The sequence below is a fragment of the Bactrocera tryoni genome, chromosome 3 (assembly GCF_016617805.1).
Source record: "Bactrocera tryoni isolate S06 chromosome 3, CSIRO_BtryS06_freeze2, whole genome shotgun sequence".
Taxonomy (NCBI): domain Eukaryota; kingdom Metazoa; phylum Arthropoda; class Insecta; order Diptera; family Tephritidae; genus Bactrocera; species Bactrocera tryoni.
Genome location: NC_052501.1, coordinates 29,665,319 through 29,678,072, shown reverse-complemented (window position 1 = coordinate 29,678,072; position 12,754 = coordinate 29,665,319). Strand labels below are relative to the sequence as shown.

Sequence of the window (12,754 nt, the reverse complement as noted above, 5' to 3'; positions counted from 1 at the left end):
GCATCATAAAGAGAATTAAAACGCTAATGATTTGATGATAGCAAGACTGTTTTCCTTTAGACTTTACCTTAATAAAATAATTACTAAGTTATTTGTAAAATCAGATATAATATGTATATATGTTTGTATGTATATCACACTTTTTGCAATTTTACTTTTTCTCTTTAAACCACCCTGTGTTTTTAACAGCTGCCGCTGAATTCGCCGATCAGCTGTACGTTATCAATAGGACCAAGGCAAACGCCGGTATGGAGCGACTCTCAAGATTGTTTTGGCCAGTACTGGTGACACCAAAGAACGCCGTTGTAAAGAATGTCGAGGCAATTTCACGTAGTCAAAAGGTAAATAGAAAGACCAACTCCAAGAGAGAGATTTAAAAACTAATCGTTTTACAGTTGCTAACAGATTTGGGTTTGGTTAGACCAGCTTATAATGGCACCTACCAGCTAATGCCACTGGCGCAACGTGTGATGGAAAAGTGTGCCGATTTGGTGCGTCGCCAGATGCGCGATGTAGGCGCACAACAAATCACATTGCCTGTTTTGACGCCGTCGGAGTTGTGGAAAAAATCCGGTCGCTTAGATGGTGATATAACCGAATTCTATTTAATAAAAGATCGACATGGCAAACAGTTCCTGCTCAGTCCAGTATGTAATCAGTTTAATTTGAACAGTGTTTATACATTACTTACAAAACTTTTTAAAACTCATTAGACGCACGAAGAAGCAGTGACTGCCATGTTGGCAAGTATTGCACCGATTTCTTATAAACAATTGCCTATTAGACTCTTTCAAATCGGACCGAAATTTCGCGACGAGTTGAAGCCGCGCTTCGGTCTAATTAGAGCAAAAGAATTTGTTATGAAGGATCTCTATACATTTGATCGTGATGCGGTAACTGCTTTGCATACATACAATCAGATAAATTCTGCTTATGAAGCGCTTTTTCAGCAGCTGCAAGTGCCATTTGTTAAAGGTGCTTAAATAATTACTCAAAATATTGCAAAATTATATTTAAATATATGTATATTAAATTCCAGTGGAAGCCGCTACCGGCATGATGGGTGGCAGCGTGTCACACGAGTATCACTACCTGGCCGCCACTGGTGAAGATCAACTAATTACCTGCGATTCCTGCGGTTATGCAGCTAATATTGAAACAATAAATGAGACAATTAGTGACAAACACTGCCAACGCTGCAATTCAACGAATTTGCGCAGCGTGGCCGGCATTGAAGTGGGACACACTTTCGTATTAAATGATAAATACTCCAAACCACTGAAGGCAACGTTTCTACAAGAGAATGGCAAACCTGAAAATCTTGTAATGGGCTGTTATGGGATAGGCGTCAGCCGATTGGTGGCAGCCGCAGTAGAGGTACTCGCTACGGAGAGTGAGTTGCGTTGGCCAACACTTCTAGCACCTTTTGATGTTTGCATAATAGGTGCGAAAGAAGGTAGTAAAGAGGAGAAGTTAGCCAATAGTGTGGAAACCGAATTCTGTAATGCGCTCAATGGTATTTGTAATGAGGAGGATGTGTTGATTGATGATCGTAGTAATTTTACGATAGGCAAAAGGCTATTGGAAGCGAAAAGGTAGTATCGTTATATTTGTAATTTGTTAAAAATTAATAATTACGATAATGTTTTGTAGAATGGGTTATCCCATCATTGTTGTAATTGGAAGCAAGGCAGCGAACGCAGTACCAAAAATTGAACTGCATTTCATTTCGGGCGAAACAATGGATGTTGAGTCAGGCGAAGCACTAGCCTTAATCGCAAAATATACAAACCATAAGCGAGAACTCTACAACACAAAATTGGTTTGTAGAATTAAGAATGCTATAATGTATATGTAATTACGGAAATTTTGATATTTACAGAATTATAGTGCACCAGCAAAATCGAATAAGGCGTCTATTAGTTGAGACTTAGCAGTATTGAACAGTGACAAAGCCACGCGAAAGTTTAGATTTAATGTATGCACTCACTTTTCTTCTCATTTGTAAACATTTTATAGTATTTACATAGAGTAATGCATTTTCTGAATACAAACAAAAGCTTTCCCTTTATATATAAGTACACAATTAACAACTGTAAAGTAAAATTGTAAAAGAAAGAACAATTTCTTATGTTAACGCTAATTCAATATATTCTAAGTTTAATATTATTTTCAGCATTACTTATGCACATAAATAAATACAAATCACTTTTTTACTTTAGTATTTCGCTACAAAAGCGGCAGATTTGCCTTAAGCGCTGCAAACTCTTTACGATCGAGCGCTTTGAGCTGTGTTCCTGTATAAGGCGAAAAATGCTCCAAGTCACGATGCTTGTTCACCAAAATTTTTTGATCCGAAGTGATGATATTAATTTCACGTTCAATTTGCATTTGATCTATGATTTTTAAATGAAATACCGTTAGTCACTTGTAAACGCTTTTATCAATGAACAATTAAGTAATCACCATTTTTCAGAAGTTTCAAAGCCTTTTCACGTTCCATCTTGACAAGCATGCTGCCCACCGTTATCCAAACTTTCTTCTCATCTTTGGCTGCATGCTTTTCGAGCTCACGTATCGCTTCGCGTGTTTGCTGTCTGCGTTTATCCAGCTCTACCAACTCTTGCTTGTTCATCAAAATCTTATCGGCCACCTCTTCGGTTGATTTTATAATCTCAACAGTTTTTTCTTCATCGGTTTTAGACATTTTTCACTGATGATCAACTGATGAATATACGGATATAATATATGTTAAAACTTTATAGATCACCTAAATAATTTGACTAAGAGGGCAACTGCATCCAAACTTAAACTTGAAACATTAGCTCAACGCTTTCCGAAGTCGTCGTTCGCGTTTCCAATCGCGTAATTTTTCAGAACGTATGTCACAGCGTGAACGCTTTTTACTTTTGGGCAAGTTACTTGATCGATTATGCATTACGGCTTGTTTATCGAACGCATCGAAATGTGTTACACGCGCCGGTTCCTGCTTTGTGCCGAGACCGGTGCGTTTCTTCCGTATCACTGTTTTAACTGGATACAATCGTCCCGCTTGAGTTGGGCCCAAACCGCTTTCTTTGTCCCAGCCTTGTTTAACCATAAGTTGCAAACCACGATTTTTGTTGGATATATTAAATTTGTTTAGCTTATTTTGTGCACCTATTGCTTTTGTACTAAATTGATGCACCGTTGACGTTTCATGTCGTAAGCGAGTTGTGTTTGTGAATGTATGTTCACAACTGGTACAATAGAAAGGCTCAACTGAAACGGTTGCAGAAGAAAGTTCATGGCTAGCGTGTTCTTCAATATCTTCAATGCTCGTTTGTAATATTGTTGCAATGTGGTCGTAACCCTTTTCAATGGCGAAATCTTGTGCAGTGCGACCAGTTTTCTCTTTAATATTTTTATTAGCGTCCAATTGTAATAAAAATCGCACAGCGTCTATTGCACCCTCGCATGCGGCCATCATAAGAGCAGTCCAACCGAAAGCATCGCACACATCAACATCGCCAGCTTGGTAATTTATTCGCGCTAACTCTGTCACGTTGTTTGTTGTGGCAAAACGAAAAAATGTATTACGATCGAACTTCAACAGAGCGGATTTCTTTGAATTAAATGAACGGTTAGTTATAGTTGGCGCTGTAGTTGGCACACTTGTTTTGGAATGCTTTGTGAGTTCTTCGTAAAATTTTCTTACATCTTCGCCATTTCTTTCGCCACCCAGCTGAGCATTAATCTCTTCCACTTTATTTTCTTCATTGCTCTGCAACTCCAGACCACGCACAAAACGCTTCCGCGGAAAGGTAACTGTAGCTAGTGCCAGCCAGTTAGGATGCAGTTGTGCATCTTCTGAATCCATATCAAATTATAATACCAAATAACAGAGATTATCCCTGCCAAATAATATGCGTGCAGCAAAGACAAATAAAAAAAAAGTGATGAGATTTATTGACGTTGTGTGACAAATAATGATGACAACTTACGGCGCAGTGTTGTTAAGCGAAAACAATATATACACTCTTGTAATAATCCATCAAAAATTAAACTCTACATGATATAAATGTTAATTTAAAGATTAGCTAAATAAACCTAAATGTGTATATTATGAATATAATAATAAATCACATTACTTTTATACATTGTTAGTAAAGTTTACAATCCAAAAGTTGTGTTTTAATATAATATCCTTAAAATAAATAAGTTAGTAATAAAATATGTTCATAATAAATTCCCACGTTTCTTTTTTAAACCATTTCGGTTTTTAGTTTTTTTTTTATTTTAATTAACTATTACGGCAAACCCTACTTTTTTAATTTAATTACTTGTGAACCCACTGTAATTATTTGATTTGGTCTAAGGTCTGCGAAGTTCTCTACAAAAAGCTGAATTTTGTGAAACATATAAATGTCAAAAATATCGCGGTTTGAATGTTTGAAAAAAGATACAGCAGCTGAAGAACATAACAGCGTCAAAACCATTGTTTATAAGTATTTTGTTTTAATAAAATCACTGAAATGGATTATTCAAAGTTTGGCAATATGATGGAGAAGAATCGCTTAAAAAGTTTTAAAAAGTGGCCGTTTGACGAAAGCAGTGCATGTAGCGCAAAAAAGGTAAAACTGGTACAAAAATAAATTGATCATTGCTCTTCATGTTTTGTTTTGACAATTGTAGATGGCCGAAGCAGGCTTTTACTGGAGCGGTAACGATCGCGAACCAGATACAGTTACTTGCTATATTTGCAATAAAACTCTTGATGGATGGGAGCGATCCGATGACCCATGGAAGGAGCACGCAAAGCATGCGCCACAGTGCAGTTTCGTAAAGTGCGGACGAAAAGAGGCTGAATTGACGGTAGGTCCTTTGTGTATAGTAATATGGAAGTGCTGCAGTTATATAGTAATTGATCTTTACTTTAAGGTTCAAGAATTCATCAATATATGTAATGTGGCGCTTAAAGCGCGTTTGGATCAAAACTTAAACAGAACTTTAGAAGAGTTCCGAAAGTATGCCGAAAAGGAGAAAGAAAGAATATTACTCGGCAAATAAATGGAAGCCAAATTAAGTATAATAGTTTAAGGATTATATATTAAGATTTAATAAACATTAAAATATTCGTAATATGTGTTGTATGTTTTATACCTTACTTGTGCGTTAGTTGCAATAAATTATGTTAATTGTGTTTGCAAATTGTGCTAGTTAGATTTTTTTTAGATAACATAGACATAAAAATTTTGCAAATGGTGAAGCCAACAAACGGTGAGGAAAATAGAACATGGCACACCAAGAACGACAGCTCATATTACAAAAAAAATATTCTATAGCTTTATTTTGAACAATATATACCCAATTCGTTCCAATGACAGTCGGTTCTACCAGAGAACTTGAAAGTTATATGTTCTCTGCACAAATATAGACAGTCTCACAAAACTGGCTGGTATTTCTAGAACTTAGGTTCGTTGCAGTGTTTTTTATTATAAACTAGAGACGCATATCTTATTTAAATATTAATAATCATTATCTAGTCAGTTTATTCAATTGTAAATGAAAAATATTTGAATATTACTGGCGGTTTTAAGGAGAATTTCATTGTATGTTACCATAATATGCAACCGTGTTAAGGATTTAGAACTGCCACATTGAAAAAATAATATTCAATTTATAACCTACTCAACCATTTCCAGTCGGACAGTAAATCAATTCTAAATATTTTGTCTACTTTATTAAAAGCAACTGGGATGATCTGAAGCCTGTCCTTATGTGAACTTTATAAAAAAAATACAACAAATACCAAATAAAATGAATGCGCACATATTCAGTTATTGAGAATGGTGTATTTACCACCCACTTGATTAACTGTGCACAGTGTTTTTTTATATCTGCCCAACGAATTAGGAGTAAAAAGATGTCAGTGTATTACGATTGGAAGCAAGGTAGCATAGCGATTAGATGTCAAAACAAATAGTTCATTAGGCTTGCTCAAAGGGAAGCGATTGGAAGGTGTAAGAAGTGAGAAATAGGATGTAAATCTCTACGAAAAAATAATAATAATAAAAATGGAAAAATAACAAAAACGCAAATGTGGAAAGCGGTGAACAATGCAACAAAGTCGTAAAGAATTATAAAGTCCAAAAATAGTGAAGGAAAGAAGAGTGTGTGCGTGTGAAGAGGAAAACGAGATTATACGAAGCTGGTGTGAATTTTTAATAAACTACGGGCGAAAAAGAGCCCGCAAAATCGAAATATTGTGTGATGAACATAGTAACAAGAAGACGAGAAGTAAAAGTGGAACAAGAAACGTGAAAATCAATAGGTTTCGTGTTTAAGTGCGAAGCAAAAGCGGGTGAGCGGGATAGTTATAGAACAAAATAAAGTTGAAAATGGCGACAAAAGACGAACGAACATACGAACGAATACTATACGAAAACGACTACGATATGACGATGAATTAAGCTGTGAATGACGCCAAAAGTTGCCAGATTTTTGTGTTCTGTTTAATTGTGAAATGTAATGGATTTAGAACTAAATGGAAAATATTATGTTATATATTGGGAATTTTTTATGCTTCAATATATTGTGAATGTTGTATTTAAAAGTGGTTAAATCCTTATATTAACAAATTTCACTTGGAGCTGACAATTCATTCTCATTCATGCTTTATGTCTTTTTTGTGCTTATATACTTTCGTTCGCAATAAATTAAATTTTTAGATGTAAAAAGTAGAAACCAAGAATTGACGCAAAATTTATTAAAATATATTACCTATAAATAAGAAATAATAATAAAGTGGATATACATATGCCATATGCGCTATAAATAATAAAATCATAGACTACGTAGTATTTTCGTATCCAAATAAATGCATTTCTATTTATTACATCTGGCATTTCTATAATGGCGGGCGAACGACAAGCGAACGAACGACGTGAAAAATCCATTTTCTAATTATTCCGAATTCCTCTTTGGCAGCGAATTCCTTCGTGTCTAGCATTGCGTTGCACGACTGAAAAGTTGAAAAAGAAGCTGAAAAGTTTAGAAAACTCTGTTAAAAACTCGAAAACACATAGAAACAACAACAAGTGTTAAAAAAGTGAACAAATAATGACGCGAAAATTATAAGCAAATATTTTCTGCGCAAAATAACCTCCAGACTTCACGCATATTCGTACAAAGTGCAAAACATTCAAAGACATTTGTGTTAAAAAGATATTGTGTTCGGCCAGTAGCGCTGGAAGTTACGATTTGTACAAAAGAGTTGCCTCCTAAATTGGTAATATTCATGTAATAGGTGATTTGGGTTTCGCATTAGCAATTAAAAAGTGGTAGCTATTTTTAGTAAAAAATTTTGGACGCCTTGCATTCGGTAGCAAAGAAGCGAATCTGCATCCCGTGGCTTGAAAGAAAATTATGCAAAAAGACAACCCTCGATTGCAGCGACGTAACAGTTGGCAGTGTAGTTGAACAGAGAATACGTCTAGATATTGTTAATTGCTTGTCAGCGAGGGCAGAATTTAAGGGAGTAGAGGAAATTGATAAAAATCAAGAATCGGCAAAAGGCAAGTGCGTGCCATGTTTATAACAAGAAACCGGCTTGGTTATTACTTTTAAATATACTTCCTCACTTTGTAGAAATATATATATTTTTTATCCAAGCATGTGCAATAATTTACTGAAGGCTGTGCAATAAAAATATACAATATTTTGGGCGCTTTTACACTATTATACTTCTGATTTACGTGGTCACCATCCCGATAATTGTTTACATCAAAATTTCAATGGAATTTTTAAGTGTTGTATTTAAAAATAATATCCATGAATTGCTTAAATGGTATTGAATACGAGCTATAGGTTTGTGTGTTCATTGCACTGGTAGCAAAGCAAAATATAGAGAAAACTCTTAACCATTTTTTGGCGTTCTTACTCTTTTTATCAATATTAATAACAAATAATTAATTAAACTACTATGTAATTTTAGAATCTTTAATACAAAAGTTTAACGCAACAGTTTGTAACCCTATTTATATATTCATTTGCCTACACACAACGAATATTAATAAGTACCTTAAAATAAAATCAATTGAGAGTTTGTAATAAAAAGTGAAGAATTAGTAAGTGCATAATAAATTTAAAGTGAATTTGGTTCAAAATGTAAAGTCTCACCATAATTTTTACTTTGCCACCAATGGTTTATGAATGTGCAAATTTTAACCACTATTATTTATAAAATATGTATTCTTTATCAATATTAATAGAACAGTTTGTCATATTTACTGGAAGAATTAGTATAGAATAGAGCATTTAATTATCACTATTATAATGCAGTTATGAACTCGTTGTATATACAGCACCCAGAATGTGGTTTACGTGATTAACTCCAGGCGCGACCTAAACATCATTCAAAGCGAAGCTTTACTTCATAGATTCTCTCCTTATATCAAAACGACCACTTATAGCTGGCTGAGATGCTCTTTGAAAGCAACTCATCTGACACCCTCTCGCAGTGGTCAGATCATGGGTAAAGATCTTTTCCCATTGACTTCCCGTTAAATGATTTCGATGACCAATTTGAATCCCATACAAACAGGAATCAGATTCACTCTAACTAATTAATTTAGTATTGAAGGCCTTGATACAGATTTTAAGTCGAAATTCACTTAGTTCTTTGTATTTGTCCATATATTGTACTTTTAATACAACTAAATCTCTCTGCTATCAGCTCAATCTTTAGTGTAGGATTTGCATGTGATCTGTTTTAAATTGATAATTCACGTGAACATTGTTTCACATACAAATAATTAACTATCAATTTATTTTTTTTAGTCAAATTAAGTATTAATTCATTATGAGATATGATTAATAATTAATATTTGTTTATCTTTTTAGCAGAACCAAGAGTATAATCCAAGTTTAAAACTGGATTAGCGACAAAGTGGGACTATTGCTAACGTCAAAATGGCATCGAGAAGTCACCAGTATTTTAGTTTGCGTTGGAACAATTACCAAAACACCATGACTTCGGTGTTCCAGCAATTGCGAGAAGACTTATCTTTCGTGGATGTGACCCTTTCCTGTGAGCATGGTTCCCTAAAAGCACACAAGGTATTTTAAATAAAAATTTATAAATTTAACTTCATATCATATAAAAACTTCAACATTGATCTGAAGAGGACTGGAAGAACATTAAATTTGGGTTTATAATATATGTATGTAGAAATGTACATGTGTTTAGTTTTCAAACTTTTTTCTACAGTAGTAGGAAATTAAGCTGATATAAATAATAATATTAGATGATCTACCAGTGTACAAATATAAGTGGCACATACTTAAATTGAAACTGATTTCTTACTGTTATAATGGACTAAATATAGATTGTACCGATATAAAATATTAAAAAAGGTGTGGTTTGCTTGAAGAATTGTGTACGTTTATAACTGGAATAGACCCAGATTTTGATACGACCATGGTCTGTCGTCTAGTGCTGCGCGCATCCAACTTGTTAGGGGAAAACATTTAGAGATAAATAAATTCATATAAAAAAAGCGGCGAAAGAAACAACAAATTGCTAACTTCGGCTCCACTGAAGCTTCAATTCCCTTCCTAGGTGTTTTTCTTATAACATAAAAGCGTGTAAAAAGATGTTTATCTTGATTTTGAGCAGTCAGTTTGCAAGGCAGCTATATTCAATAATTGTCCAATTTGCAAAACACCTTCGTACTTCGGGGATTGTACCGTAGCCTTGGCCAATATTCCATGCGAAATTTCGTTAGATATCTCTTTAAATAAATAAGTTTTCTATGCAAGGACTGCATTTTGATTAATCAGTATGAATGACAGCTATGTCATACATACAGACAGACGAATATGGCTACATCGACTCAGCTTATCAGTTTTGAAATTATTATATGCTATTATAAATAATTATTACATTTACATATGTATATGACTATATCTAATCTTCAATTTTTCATTAGGTTGTTCTATCCGCCTGCTCATCATATTTTCAAAAACTGCTTTTGGAAAATCCCTGCAAACATCCCACCATCATACTTCCCGGCGATATTATATTCACGGATTTGAAGACGATTATTGATTTTGTTTATCGCGGCGAAATTGATGTCACCGAATCTGAATTGCAGGTAAGCGTTAAAAGTTTTAATGATATTAATATTTTGGAATTAGCAAATAATGCGCTAAAGATGCCCAAAAAAGAAATTACAAAACATCATAAAAATATGAATGTGCAGCAAAGGAGAAATATCTCATTTAAAGTATGTATCACAGTATTTAACGGTCATTATATTGTTTAAAATGATCTAAAATAGATACCATAAATTGTATAAAAAAGTCTAACTTATTTGCTCTATGCCGCAAGAGACCTTAAAAAAATTACTAAAGCACAATAAACTAAGGGCCAATTAGTATTTAATTTATCATGCATGTTTAGTGCTATGGAAATCTACCATAATTTACTACGCCAAAGTATTTTTCTCAGTGTATATATGTATATATAAACTCAGTCAACCCTTATGGCGGCAGTGAGTTACTTGAGTACGCACTTCAGTCTAATGAGTATACTCAAGCCAGCACACTTTTCGAATTCGAATTTATCTAGGACACAAACCGATGAAGCTTTTATGCACGCGCAAAATTGTGTGCTTCGCAGACCACTGTATGCATTTGTTGTCTTTAGGAATATTCATTCCTCTATTCGTCCTTTTGGTTTATAAATTGTCTCCTATAACAAAAGACTTGAATGGAAAGTTTGTATAGCATTTCCTTTGAACCTTATAAATACAAAAAACTTTAAGCCAATCCTTGAAAGCTTTCACTATCTGAATCTTGCACCAGCATACTTGTTAAGCTTGTTGGTAAAACTTGCAGGATATCAGTTTGTAAAATAATGTAAAAAAGAAAAATTTGTTTAAAACATGTAATTTTCGTTTCCACGTAAAAGTTGATTGAATTCAAATTAATATTGTTTACCTAGTTTAGTACAATACTAAGACTTCATTTCCGCCGGATGCCCATTTTACTCTTACAAACTAAGAAATATAAAATTCTACTATAAAAATATAGTAGCTAGTGCCGCAATGCATCTCTGAAACATATGAAATATAATAAAAAAAATCTAAACTAAATAAAAATATATTTTTTCTCATATCTCCGTATCCTGAAATTCAAAATTTCATCGTTAAGATAATATTATTATCACAATTATTTTTGGTTTGCATTAATTTTATTAAGATTCTATTTGTTTACTAGAAAGATCCTTAAGAATTTAATTAGTGCTTCCAAATCACGGTTTTAAAAAGTGTAGTCTGGTAATGTTATTTTCTGCAATAAATGCAACACTGCTAGGAAACCAATTGTATCCAATTGGACTTCCTATTGTTATGATTGGTAAAATAACAAACAATAAGAATACACAAAATAATGTATAATAAGCCTTTGCTTTACTTTTTATTCGAAAATAAATTCGAGACTTTCCAATCAGAGTATGGTTGAGGAATTAATCCGTTTTTTGGTTCATTCAACGGTCCTAAATCAATTACGGTTTTAGCACTATTTTCAACAAGTTTGCAGCAAGGTGATCAAAAAGTTCCTCATTCTGATTCTTTACACGTGTAAGTTGTAAAAAATATTACATTAATTTTGTACAGATTCTAAAGTGAATGCGTGTTTGTTTGCTATATCTGGTCGTAAATTTTTATCCCAGAAATTTTAGAAGTTGTACCGTTGTATCATTTATAAAAAAAAATCATATATGTAAATCTACGGAAGTGGGTTCAAACAAAGTAAAACTGAGTAAGTCCTTTAATAGGTACATATGTATATCTTAAACTCATTAGTATTAAGGGCAGGCGGCCATGAATTTAATTTTTATAAACTTGTATAATATCCAGCACATTTTCAAGAGCAGTTTTTGCATCTAAAGAAAAAAAAGATTGTGGACCGAATTATTGCCACAGGCAAATTAAATACACGATTAAAAATTGATTGACAGCATATTTACTACCTAGACGTTCCATTTACATATTTGCTATTTTTCTTCTTATGTAAAGCCATATAGCACTTAATAGAGAGCAAATTTATCTTTACCACTGATAACTTGGTTGTACTGATAAAGTTCATTAAAATTGAGACTAATTTGGAAACGTGTAGCATACATACATATGTATATGTATATAATAAGAGTACTTTTGTGCTCTATTTACAACAAAAATCCCTATACCGCGAGCAAATTAACAAATGAAGTGCTAATTCAGATATTTAATATTATTAAAAAAATTTACTAAAATCACATTTTATGTCTCTTAAGATGATAGGATTTCAGTTCAAATTATACATAAAAATTATATCTTATAAGTGTGTTCAATACCTAGTACTTGTCCATACATACATACAAGTATGTATGCACATACATACATATGTATTTGAGTAGATGTGTTCCATAGTCAGCTCAGACAAGTGAATTTTCTCAAAAAAGTTTATATTAGAGGAACGGGCTACAAGTGGTCCATATTTGAAATTGGTTTCATGAACAATTGATAATTTAGGTTAGGTTATTATTTATAATAATGTTTTTAGTGTTGCCAGAATTTCTGAAACGAGAGAATCCACGGTAAAGGGTCAACCTACAAGAACAATGTGTGATATTCAAATGAAATAAAGGACACATTTTGGTCAAAATGGGTTCTATTTTTTGTTTTTTGTTATGCAGATAATTTTATGCCTTTTATCATTACGTCGTTTT

General features: G+C 33.3%; 5 protein-coding genes across 15 annotated transcripts in view; 3 read left to right on the top strand and 2 right to left on the bottom strand.

The window, feature by feature from the left end:
• Positions 1–206: 206 nt before the first annotated feature.
• Positions 207–2,025, top strand: LOC120771761 (probable proline--tRNA ligase, mitochondrial). The gene is made up of 6 exons (XM_040099942.1): positions 207–341; positions 396–647; positions 714–975; positions 1,040–1,595; positions 1,654–1,822; positions 1,883–2,025. Exons 1-6 carry the CDS (start codon positions 249–251, stop codon positions 1,925–1,927), a joined length of 1,377 nt encoding a protein of 458 aa, XP_039955876.1. The 5' UTR covers positions 207–248; the 3' UTR covers positions 1,928–2,025.
• Positions 2,026–2,128: 103 nt separating this feature from the next.
• LOC120771763 lies at positions 2,129–3,957 on the bottom strand. Of its 2 annotated transcripts, XM_040099944.1 has the most exons (3): positions 3,875–3,957; positions 2,467–2,724; positions 2,230–2,396 (listed from the first exon to the last, which is right to left on the bottom strand). In XM_040099944.1, the coding sequence occupies exons 2-3, from the start codon at positions 2,705–2,707 to the stop codon at positions 2,230–2,232; spliced, it is 408 nt and encodes a 135-aa protein (XP_039955878.1). In that variant the 5' UTR covers positions 2,708–2,724; positions 3,875–3,957. The 2 variants fall into 2 exon arrangements, with proteins under 2 accessions (XP_039955879.1, XP_039955878.1); XM_040099945.1 differs by lacking the exon at positions 3,875–3,957 and having other exon boundaries at positions 2,129–2,396; positions 2,467–2,707.
• LOC120771762 (G patch domain and ankyrin repeat-containing protein 1 homolog) lies at positions 2,712–3,868 on the bottom strand. The gene has a single exon (XM_040099943.1). The coding sequence runs from the start codon at positions 3,857–3,859 to the stop codon at positions 2,822–2,824; it is 1,038 nt and encodes a 345-aa protein (XP_039955877.1). The 5' UTR covers positions 3,860–3,868; the 3' UTR covers positions 2,712–2,821.
• A 501-nt stretch (positions 3,958–4,458) lies between the features above and the next one.
• On the top strand, positions 4,459–5,123 carry LOC120771861 (baculoviral IAP repeat-containing protein 5.2-B). Its single transcript, XM_040100109.1, has 3 exons — positions 4,459–4,613; positions 4,675–4,854; positions 4,921–5,123. Exons 1-3 carry the CDS (start codon positions 4,515–4,517, stop codon positions 5,047–5,049), a joined length of 408 nt encoding a protein of 135 aa, XP_039956043.1. The 5' UTR covers positions 4,459–4,514; the 3' UTR covers positions 5,050–5,123.
• A 667-nt stretch (positions 5,124–5,790) lies between these two features.
• LOC120771736 (transcription factor GAGA) overlaps positions 5,791–12,754 on the top strand; it is a 58,488-nt gene continuing 51,524 nt past the window's right edge. For 2 of the 10 annotated variants that reach the window (XM_040099908.1, XM_040099907.1), the window contains exons 1-4: positions 5,793–6,343; positions 6,970–7,556; positions 8,887–9,099; positions 9,972–10,136. In XM_040099908.1, coding sequence (XP_039955842.1) covers positions 8,953–9,099; positions 9,972–10,136 — 312 coding nt within the window. In that variant the 5' untranslated portion in view covers positions 5,793–6,343; positions 6,970–7,556; positions 8,887–8,952. Of the gene's footprint in view, positions 6,344–6,969; positions 7,561–7,644; positions 7,829–8,883; positions 9,100–9,971; positions 10,137–12,754 lie in introns of those variants that run through there. The other 8 variants (XM_040099901.1, XM_040099903.1, XM_040099902.1 and 5 more) reach the window with 8 other exon arrangements.

Bases quoted from the DNA above. Each gene is read 5' to 3' on its own strand.
- LOC120771762 (XM_040099943.1), bottom strand. From the start codon at position 3,859: ATGGATTCAGAAGATGCACAACTGCATCCTAACTGGCTGGCACTAGCT.
- LOC120771763 (XM_040099944.1), bottom strand. From the start codon at position 2,707: ATGTCTAAAACCGATGAAGAAAAAACTGTTGAGATTATAAAATCAACC. The intron at 2,397-2,466 runs GTGATTACTTAA...TAAAAATCATAG, and splicing joins TTTGAAACTTCTGAAAAATG to ATCAAATGCAAATTGAACGT.
- LOC120771861 (XM_040100109.1), top strand. From the start codon at position 4,515: ATGGATTATTCAAAGTTTGGCAATATGATGGAGAAGAATCGCTTAAAA. The intron at 4,614-4,674 runs GTAAAACTGGTA...TGACAATTGTAG, and splicing joins GTGCATGTAGCGCAAAAAAG to ATGGCCGAAGCAGGCTTTTA. The intron at 4,855-4,920 runs GTAGGTCCTTTG...CTTTACTTTAAG, and splicing joins GAAAAGAGGCTGAATTGACG to GTTCAAGAATTCATCAATAT.
- LOC120771761 (XM_040099942.1), top strand. From the start codon at position 249: ATGGAGCGACTCTCAAGATTGTTTTGGCCAGTACTGGTGACACCAAAG. The intron at 648-713 runs GTATGTAATCAG...AAAACTCATTAG, and splicing joins AACAGTTCCTGCTCAGTCCA to ACGCACGAAGAAGCAGTGAC. The intron at 1,823-1,882 runs GTTTGTAGAATT...TGATATTTACAG, and splicing joins AACTCTACAACACAAAATTG to AATTATAGTGCACCAGCAAA.